This window comes from Podarcis gaigeae, assembly GCF_964106915.1.
Source record: "Podarcis gaigeae genome assembly, chromosome: 13".
NCBI classification, from domain to species: Eukaryota; Metazoa; Chordata; class Lepidosauria; order Squamata; family Lacertidae; genus Podarcis; species Podarcis gaigeae.
The window spans coordinates 24009118-24019875 of NC_139689.1; the positions used below are offsets into that span (position 1 = coordinate 24009118).

At 40.6% G+C, this 10758-nt stretch overlaps 1 protein-coding gene across 1 annotated transcript; it reads left to right on the top strand.

Annotated features, from left to right (window-relative positions):
- Positions 1 to 3162: 3162 nt before the first annotated feature.
- On the top strand, positions 3163 to 9082 carry LOC310830477 (vomeronasal type-2 receptor 26-like; the record flags this gene model as incomplete). Its single annotated transcript, XM_083710255.1, has 6 exons — positions 3163 to 3380; positions 3584 to 3875; positions 4340 to 5191; positions 5907 to 6134; positions 6898 to 7024; positions 8181 to 9082. 6 exons carry the CDS (start codon positions 3163 to 3165, stop codon positions 9080 to 9082), a joined length of 2619 nt encoding a protein of 872 aa, XP_083566381.1.
- Between the last annotated feature and the right edge of the window lie 1676 nt (positions 9083 to 10758).

A 10758-nucleotide genomic window follows, 5' to 3' on the forward strand; every position in this document is an offset into this window, starting at 1 on the left:
AATGAGGAACCACTGCAGAGCTTTTGTGGAGGTGGCACAAGAAGAAGGGCCTCAGATGACAATCACAGGATCCAGGTAGGTTCAGAAAGAGATAGGTGGTCCTTGATGTATTGTGGTCCTAAGGCTATATAGGTCAGAATTAGCACTTTGAATTGGGCCCATGCAGCCATGTGTGTTCATTTTGTCAATGCATAGAATGATTTATGTGAAACCCCAAGGAATTGAAACTTTGTTTAAACATACACAGAGTCAAAATTTAGGACTGAAAATCTTTCTTCCTGACGTTATGCAATGGGCACACAGTGTGGTGTAAAGGTTAGAGTGTTGGACTAGGAACTAGCAGGGTTTGAATCCCTACACAGCCATGAAGCTCACTGGGGGACCTTGGAGAAGTCACCATCTCTTAGCCTAACCTACCTCACAGGATTGTTTTGAGGATTAAATGGGGGGGGGAGGAAAACTATGTGCACCACGTTGAGATCCTTGGAAGATAAAGGTGGTATATAAAATGTGATGAAGAAATGAACAAACATACATAAAGAAATACTGTTAATAATTTAGAAATTGTAGTAATGACAATAAATGGGACAAGCAAGAATTTGAAGTGATCTAACAGAAAAAGATATTCCCATCATGATAACATTGAACCTTAGATTTCATAACAAAATAAAAAAAATCCTTCCAGTAGCACCTTAGAGACCTTAGAGACCAACTAAGTTTGTTATTGGTATGAGCTTTCGTGTGCACGCACACTTCTTCAGATACCAGGTTGATGGACTTCTATTTCATGCAGCTCAATGTGGTGCCTTCCATAGTCATGTTGGTCTGCCATAGTTGAAACAAGATAAAAAAAATTCCTTCCTGTAGCACTTTAGAGACCAACTAATTTTGTTATTGGTAATAATAATAATAATAATGGGACGCAGGTGGCGCTGTGGGTTAAAGCCTCAGCGCCTAGGACTTGCCGATCGAAAGGTCGGCGGTTCGAATCCCTGCGGCGGGGTGCGCTCCCGCTGCTCGGTCCCAGCGCCTGCCAACCTAGCAGTTCGAAAGCACCTCCGGGTGCAAGTAGATAAATAGGGACCGCTTACCAGCGGGAAGGTAAACGGCGTTTCCGTGTGTGGCTCTGGCTCGCCAGATGCAGCTTTGTCACGCTGGCCACGTGACCCGGAAGTGTCTCCGGACAGCGCTGGCCCCTGGCCTCTTAAGTGAGATGGGCGCACAACCCCAGAGTCTGTCAAGACTGGCCCGTACGGGCAGGGGTACCTTTACCTTTTACCTTTAATAATAATAATAAATAATAATTTATTATTTTTATGTATACCCTGCCCTCCCAGGCCAGAAATGGGCTCAGGGAGGCTAACACCAATAAAATTACAATAAAACGTAATAGAAAAAAAGTTAATTAAAATATGCGTTAAAATACAGATTAAAATATAATTTAAAATGCAGCCTCATTTTAGTAGTAGCCGATAAATCAAAAGCATAAGGGGAGGGAAACATTTGGACTGAGTCCAAATCAAAGGCCAGCTTTGTCTTGCAGGCCTGCAGAAAGATGTCAAATCCTGCAGGGCCCTGGTCTCTTGTGACAGAGTATTCCACCAAGTTGGGGCAAGTACTGAAAAGACCCTGGTCCTAGTGGAAACCAGTCTAACGACCTTGCGGCTCAGGACCTCCAAAGTGTTGTTATTTTGTGTAGCTTAAGGTCCTCCGTAGGGCATACCAGGAGAGGCGGTCCCATAGTACGAGGGTCCTAGGCCACATAGGGCTTTAAAGGTCAAAACCAGCACCTGAAACCTGACCCTGTACTCCACCAGGAACCAGTACGGCTGATAAAGCACTGAATGAATGAGATCCCATGGCAAGGTCCCCATAAGTAGCCTTGCCGCGGCATTCTGCACCTGCTGGAGTTTCTGGGTCACCTTCAAGGACACCCTGCGTAGAGCAAGTTACAATAATCAAGACTGGAGGTGACCATCGCATGGATCACTGTGGCCAGATCAGGGCGAGAAAGGTAAGGGACCAACTGCTTGATATGGTGGAGATGGAATGAGCTTTCGTGTGCATGCACACTTCTTTAGATACGTATCTGAAGAAGTGTGCATGCACATGAAAGTTCATACCAATAACAAACTTAGTTGGTCTCTAAGGTCCTACTGGAAGGATTTTTTAATTTTATTTTGTTTCGACTAAGGCAGACTAACACGGCTACCTACCTGTAACTTAGATTTCCTGGCCTTTAGGTGAATAGTCTGTTTGTGTGAAGTTAACTCTAGTCCTGGACAAAAGGAGTGTACAACTTTCTTGCTAAGTGCCACTGGCCATTTGTTACCCCACAGAAAAGAAAATATAGCTGTAGAGTTCAGGTAGAAAAATACACGTAGTACTTTTGTTATTCATGGCACAACTTCAAGGAACATCAATACACAGGGGAGATTTTAATCACACCAATCATTGTCAAAATTACTGGCATCCATCCTCCTACACAGTGGAGGGACAGATATTTTCAGCAAGATCAACAATCACAATATGAAAAAAAAACACCATATAAATACTTTGTATTCTTCAGCACTGAATATAGGCATAGGCAGGGCTCTGTCATTTTCTTTTATGATTATTTCCCCTATACATGTCAGAGTAAGTTTCTCATCAACTGATTCTGTCACAATTTTAAGCGCCAAAAAGTATACTGTGAATATTCCTGTCCTCATCCTTTCTCCTTGCCAACTGAATAACCAAGTTCCCAAATATTTTCTGCGCAAATTTTGACCTCTTTGGTTAGGTATGAATAAAAGCACATGAACACATTATGAACCATAACATTACCTAACAATAATGCATTTCACATTCTTTTGGACAAACCCATGGAGAATCTTCAGTGTTACACTTACTTTATTTCTACACCAATGAAAACCTTTGATATTTCTACTTGAACAGGAACATATGAAGGTTTTAATTCACACAGGGGAAAAGTGAGGAGATGAACAGAGTTGCTGTTCGGAAACACTGATTAAAGAGAACCATTATAGAATATAAAACCGGGAGATGGTTTACAGATACCATCAGATACATTCTGTAGGTAAAAAGAAAATAGCTACATATACTGCTGTAGATGTAAACATGAGAATGTTGATTTGGAGGTGAAACTTTTTCTATAGGAACATGCTTCTGGTGGTGTTGCTGCTTGTTCTTCTGTCCCATGCTGTATGCAAGAAATATTCCATTAACTGCAGCATATATGATGATCCCCTCCCTATTCCTCATGAATTTTACCAACCGGGAGACCTCATCATTGGGGAGATGGTTTCCCAAGTCTTCTTAAACTATAATAGCCTCAATTTCAAGGAACAGCCTACACAGATCTTGATTGATGAACCAGTGTAAGACAATTTCTGTTTTATCTCCCTTTCAGTATACAAAACTTATTTCAGATCTCAATTATTTTTAAGTCTATTATTTTCTAAAGTGGTTCTAAAGTTTGCCACCATCTTGGAAACATTTGGATAAAAAATGCTGAAGAGTACAAATGCATTTTTGTTATAGTGGTGATGATTTTATTAAACTGTTGCCACCTTTATTACAGTTCAGTGCCTAAGAACTACCAACACATCCTGGCCTTAGCATTTGCTGTCAAAGAGATCAATGAGAATCCCAACATCTTGCCAAACGTCTCTCTGGGTATCCGCATCCTCAATAGTTACCTGACTGCAAGAATGACTTATAAGGCCACACTGAGCCTGCTTTCCACACAAAAGATGTTTGTTCCCAACTTCAGTTGTGACAAGCAGAACCAATTGATAGCTATCATTGGAGGATGTTTCTCTGAAATCTCTGTCAATATGGCTTTCATATCAGCAACCCACAAAACTCCACAGGTAAAGCTTTGTGTATGAGGGTATGAAGCGTGCACATATGACATATTATCTTGCTCTTATGAATGTAGTTTTGACCATACTCCTAGTGATATTTTGGTAAGCAGATTGTTTAAATTGCATTGATTATGAAAACTGCTGGTGGACTCAAGTTACTTTGAAAGCTTTACTCAGTTACTGTTTGTCAGCTGCTAGGGCTGGGCATGCCCCTCTAGTTCTATTCTGGATAGTAATAGTTCAGTTATCTGAATCAGTCTGAACTCTCCTTGAGTTTATTCCACTCCAGCCCAATGCCTGGCTTGTGATCCAGAAATACAAAACTCCTACAAAATTCCTTTTGCTTGCATTTGTAAACCCAAATGACCATTATTGCTGACATACATGAATGACAATTGGATAAATGCAATCCAGTACAACTCCATAAGGGAAAAGATTAATCCCTAAATTTCTTATACATTTTATTTCAGCTCACGTATGGATCATTCTTGCCATTAAAAGGATCCAAAATGCTATTCCCTTTTCTGTACCAAATGGTCCCAACTGAATCCTACCAGCAAATGGGAGTTGTGAGATTACTTCAGCATTTTGGATGGAAATGGGTTGGGGTTGGTGCTGTGAATGATGACAAAGGGGACAGGTTTTTACAGACAATGATGCCAATGCTTGCTCAAAATGGAATCTGTTATGCCTTCATAGTAAGAATGCCAAAATGGGATTATGTGGAGGGGATGATAGACTTGATGTTAAAGCAGTTTAAAAATTATGCAGTTATGTTTGAGAAAAAAGCCAATATATTTTTTGTATATGGAGAACCTCCATCCTTTCAGATTGTGAGGATATTTCTTTTTCTAGCAACCTATATGGAATGGCCTCCTCTTGGTAAAGTGTGGATTATTACATCCCACTGGGATTTCACATCAGTGTCCATTCAGAAGACATGGGATATGCAAACCTTCCATGGTTCTATATCTTTCACTGCTCACTCAAATCAGCCACCAGGCTTCCAAAAATTTATTAAGGAGATAACGCCTTTTGAGGTGAAAGGAGATGGATTTATCCAGGACTTCTGGGAACAGGCATTCAGCTGTTCATTAAAGAAGCAGGAGGAAGATGAAAAGGAAACATGCACTGGGGAGGAGAAGCTGGAGAGCATTCCTGGGATTTTATTTGAAATGAAGATGACTGGCCATAGTTACAGTGTCTACAATGCTGTCTATGCCATGGCACATGCTTTGCATGACCTATACAGATTGAGACTGAAGCATAGAAGGTTGTTAGAAGATTGGAGATTGGTGTTTCAGAACGTGCAGCCATGGCAGGTTATTACAACTAACTCTCTCTCTCTCTCTCTCTCTCTCTCTCTCTCTCTCTCTCTCTCTCCTTTTAGGCAAGCTCATTAATGAACCAAGATTAAAAAAACCATTCACTCAAAATATTTCGGTGTTCTCTCTGTTTTATGCTGTTCTTGATTATACATCCATTTGGGTTATTAATGCTAGCTTCATTATAAAAGAGTGAAGGCCGAAATTGAGACAAATGAATACAACTAGGAGACCGCGGCGGTGATACCAGAGTTCCCCATTAAAGGGGTCTTGAGGGGAGGCATTGGCCATACGCCAAGAGGTTGTCATTGCTCTCTCCTCCAATGGAGGCGAAGCGGGGGGGCGGGCTCTCTGCTTGAACATATGTTCTCCAGAGCCAGCCCAATCCTCACACATTCTGGATAACCCTGATGTCTCCCAGATCCCCGGCTGGGGATTAGGAAGAATAAATGCTCAATGCCTGAGCCCAGGTCTCCCTACATCTGAAATTTAATAAAGTTGTGGCCAATTCTAATCCCATAGCATGTTGTCTTGAGACAGTATTCTGCTCAGGGGTCACCTGGGGTTGGGGGGACTCTGCCTGTCCCTGCAAATATAGAATCACAGCATATACTGTCCAGAATTAAAACTTAGTATGATAGTCCTTTGTGAAGCTCACTGAAATCATTCCAAAACCTAGTTCTTACTTTCTTTGGATTCTCTTTGAATACAGATCCATCACTTTCTAAAGCTCATCATGTTCAATAACAGTGTTGGAGAAACAATACGTTTTGATGACAATGGAGAATTAGTAACAGGCTTTGATGTTACAAATTGGATGATGTTTCTGAATGCGTCAGTGGTTAGAATAAAAGTTGGAACACTAGATCCTCAGGCTCCTCGAGGCAAAGAGTTAACCATTCATGATGACCAAATTGTCTGGCACCAAAGCTTTAATCAGGTAAGACATCATGACAATACGTTCATCAGACCAGTTCATTCTTCTGGCTCCTCTTTAGGTACTAAAATATGCCTGGTACTCTAAAGATACCCCCTTTCTTTCTAAAGAAATATAGGCTAGTGATAGCTCTTTGATCTTTACCTGCATTTTTCAAAGAATCTTCCAGTTTACTGGATTTTTTCAGTTTTTTAATAAACAGGATATCTTGAGACACACACCCCTGCAAATTGCGATTATAATTGCTCCTGTACAACCAGGTTATTTCATGTGAAGCAGATTCAATTGTTTTTGTTACAACTTACTGAAAAAAGACCACTGAAATTTCTTCATGCTTCCTAAACTCATTTTCAATTACAAGGGGCCTTTTTCACCTTGCTAGATATGTCTATGTTCTGGGCATAAGAGCTGCGATACAGTTTAAAGGGTTGTCCTCAGGAGTATTATTCTAGTTAATCATGTTTAACTGGGTGTGGGGAGAGCAGCTCTGAAAAGGTTTAGGCTTTATAAATGTCATTTCATTTCATTGGTAAGTCATGTACATACAGAAAAAGAAATAGCTCAGACATGGAATCACATACCACCCTCACTATGGTTTCCTCCTGAAGCTCAGTCCTATACCGATAGCTTCAGTGGATGGACAGAACTATAAGACTGGTTGAACTAAAGCTCCCTTCTTTCCCTATTTGCAAACCTACCATTCTTAAAAAACAAACAACTCCCCCTCTTCATATTATTTCTGAACATCCATTATGTTTCTGTGCAGGTACTACCAGTTTCTGTGTGTAATGACAACTGCTATCCTGGCTACAACAGGAAAAAGAAGGAGGGAGCAAAATTTTGCTGCTATGATTGTGTGCCATGTCCAGAAGGGATGATCTCTAATAAGAAAGGTGAGAGACAGAATAATAGCAACAACAACAACAATAACAATACGATGATTATTTATATGCCACCCATCTGACTGGGTTGCCCCAGCCACTCTGGGTGGCTCCATTCAAAATATTAAAAATACAAAAAAAAAATCAAACATGACAAACCTCACTATGCAGGGCTGCAGGAGTCTTCTAAAAGTCAAATATTTCCATAACATTTGATGGGATCGCATTCCACATGGGAGGTGCCTCTACCAGGAAGGCCCCCTGCCTGGTTCCCTGTAACTTCACTTCGTACCAGAAAGCCCATGAAACTGAACCTCAGTAGCCAGGATGGAGACGCTCCTTTGGGTATATAGCCCCGACGCCATTTAGATGTTGAATATTGCTTGGAAATGTATTGGGATCCAATGTAGATTGCACTCCCTGTCACCAGTCTAGCTGCTGCATTCTGGATTAGTTGTAGTTTCTGAGTCACCTTCAAAGGTAGCCCCACACAGAGCGCATTGCACTAATTCAATTGGGTGATAACTAGAGTATGTACCACTCTGGTAAGGGACCATTGCCCACCCCTGGATGGCAGTGGTCTTGTGAATCATTGACCTGGCATTGCACGGTGTCATTTAAGGTCATATGGGACACCCTTGTTAATACATGCATCCTTCTGGTCAGACCCAGAGGTAAGAATATTCTTCAGATAATGACTAAACCTACCTCCTTGGTAAAGACATGATCTGGCCCTCAGACAACTCCTCCTGCCTGTGATCACTGTGATCAGATGTCCCAATAAAACTCCCCTACCGGAACCTGCCCCAGCCATTCTGCTGACCAGGGCTTACTCCCATAGCAGCCTTCCAATCTTCCCCTTAAAAACAAATTGTAAAATTAACTAATTTAGAAAATGCTGGACCCTCCCAAAAATAAATATATATATATTGAAATATCCAGCCATTTTCATAACAAAAGATATCTAGTATTTATTTCTTAGGAGAATGTAAACTGCATGAATATAATGGTGTTTTAAATTTTAAATAAATATTTTTAAAACAACACAGTACAACTTTTTAACATTGTAAAAGAACAAAACCTCTCATGAGGTTTTAAGATTTCTTAGACAGATGTTGTTCTGCATTTGAGATTATTAAAATCACTCTTCCTCTTTTTATTTTTGAAGACATGGATTGCTGCATCAATTGTCCAGAAGAACAGTATGCCAATGAAAACCAAACTCAGTGCATTCCAAGGATTATTAGCTACCTTACTTACAATGAAGATTTGGGAATCATCTTATTTATTATGGCTATTTCTCTCTCTGTTGTCGCAGCTTTAGTTCTTGGAATTTTTATGAAGCATAAGGAGAGTCCAATAGTAAAAGCTAACAACCGGAACCTCACCTACATCCTTCTTGTTTCCCTCCTCCTTTGTTTCCTCTGTTCCCTGCTCTTCATCGGACAGCCTGGAAAGGCAACCTGCCCTCTCCGACAAACAGCCTTTGGCATCATCTTCTCTTTGGCCCTCTCTTCTGTATTGGCAAAGACCATCACTGTGGTTCTGGCCTTCATGGCAACCAAACCAGGTGCCAAAATGAGGAAATGGGTTGGCAAAAGAACAGCAAATTCTATTATCCTTCTCTCCACTTTTATTCAAGTTGGTGTTTGTACTCTTTGGTTAAGTACCGCTCCTCCATTCCCAGATACAGACCCACACTCATTCTATGGGGAAATCATACTAGTTTGTAATGAGAATTCAGCTACCATGTTTTACTGTGTTTTGGGCTACATGGGCTCTCTAGCCATTATCAGTTTCATTGTGGCTTTTCTAGCCAGGAAGTTACCTGACAGTTTCAATGAAGCCAAGTTCATCACTTTCAGCATGTTGCTGTTTTGCAGTGTGTGGTTATCCTTTGTTCCCACCTATCTGAGCACCAAAGGAAAATACATGGTGGCTGTGGAGATCTTCTCCATCTTATGCTCCACTGCTGGCTTACTGGGTTGCATCTTTTTCCCTAAATGTTACATCATTGTGCTGAGGCCTGACCTAAATAGTAAAGAACATATAATGCAAAGGAAAATATGAAAGAGTTCTGTCTTCATCTTTTTATTTTTCTCTTAGATGCAGTTTATTGGAAGTCCACCATTATTAGTTTCTCTAAATTCTGCTCCTGATCTGAACAGTAGGGGGCGGGTTATAGGAATAACAAAATGAAACCATATATCCATCTCTTTACTACAATACTACTTAAATGTATCATTGGAAATGCTGTTGCTAAGGATCTCATGTGAATTCAAGCATGGGTGCTTGATTTTTCCTATTTCTTCTTCTATTACTATTACTACTACTACTAATATTTTGTGATATACCTTACGCATCTGGCTGGGTTTCCCCAGCCACTCTGGGCAGCATACAGCATATATATAAAAACATAGTAAAACATCAAACATTAAAACCTTCCAAATACAGGGCTGCCTATATTGTATAGTTCTTTGTCTCTTTGACATCTTAACGTAGGGCATTCCACAGGTAGGGCACCACTATCAAGAAGTCCCTCTGCCTGCTTCCCTTTAACTTTGCTTCTCACAGTGAGGGAACCAGCAGAAGACCCTTGGAGGAGGACCTCAATGCCCAGGCTGAATGATGGAGGTGGAGATAATACTATTACATAACCCACCCTTCACCCTAAGGTCCCAGGGTTGGTTACAACTATTAAAACACTACAATAGTATTAAAACACAATCATATACAATATGAAAAACCATTTAAAACAGAATTATAAAGATAAGGTGCGTCCTAAAAATAGACATCTGCAGTGTCAAAAACCAGCGTGAACAGGTACAACTCCAGCATTTGCCAAAAGCTGCATACTGCCGGTGCTAGAAACCTCACCAGTTTCAGCTCTTGTTGTATCTGTCTAGCAGGCTTTCTGCAGTAGTGGAGAGGCACCCTAAAAAAAAAGATTTTGAAAAGACAGAATGCCATTACCCAGGCTGTCAGCTACCAAACTTACAAGGTTGGTGGAATTAACAAGAGGGCATCATATGCCAATTTCAGTACCAGAGATTGTATGTAGGGAATGAGTAATGGGGTCCTGTGTAGTTCAGGATTTTAAACGCTGATGTGAGCATCTTGAATTGGGCAAAGAAACAAAATGGCAACCAGTTCAGCTGTTTTAAAACAGAGGTCGTATCAGGTCTGAAGGAATTCCCAGCCAACAATCTGGCTGCTGCAATTTGGACAATTGAAGCTTCAATAGCATCAAAATGCACTGGGAAATCAATGAGAACAAGCAGGATGGAACTTCCTGCATCTCTTTCCTGATAAATGTTATCAACCAGGGTGACCAAGGCAGGTTCTGTGTCTTGACCAGGCCTTAAACGATATTGGGATGGATCCAAGGAAACATATCTGCTAAAAAAATTCTCAGTAGCCATCAGCCAGGCACAACCCACCTTAGGCAGGTTGCATGCCTTCATTTTCTGTACTGTCTACTCTCCCATATATGATGAATATAATTTTTCATCAGTAATTAACCTCCACTCCAAAACACTGACACCTATCTCATATATTTAGGTGAAAGTTGACATGTGAAGGTTTAATAAATAGTACTCTAAGAACATGTGGTTGTAATTTTAATTAATAATATTTCAATCCTACTGTACTTAGAAAAAAGTTCTACTTAATTAGGCTGAAATAAGAATACAGAGGTTTTCAACCTCACTCAGTCAAGTTACATTCAATATCACACGTTCCAACCT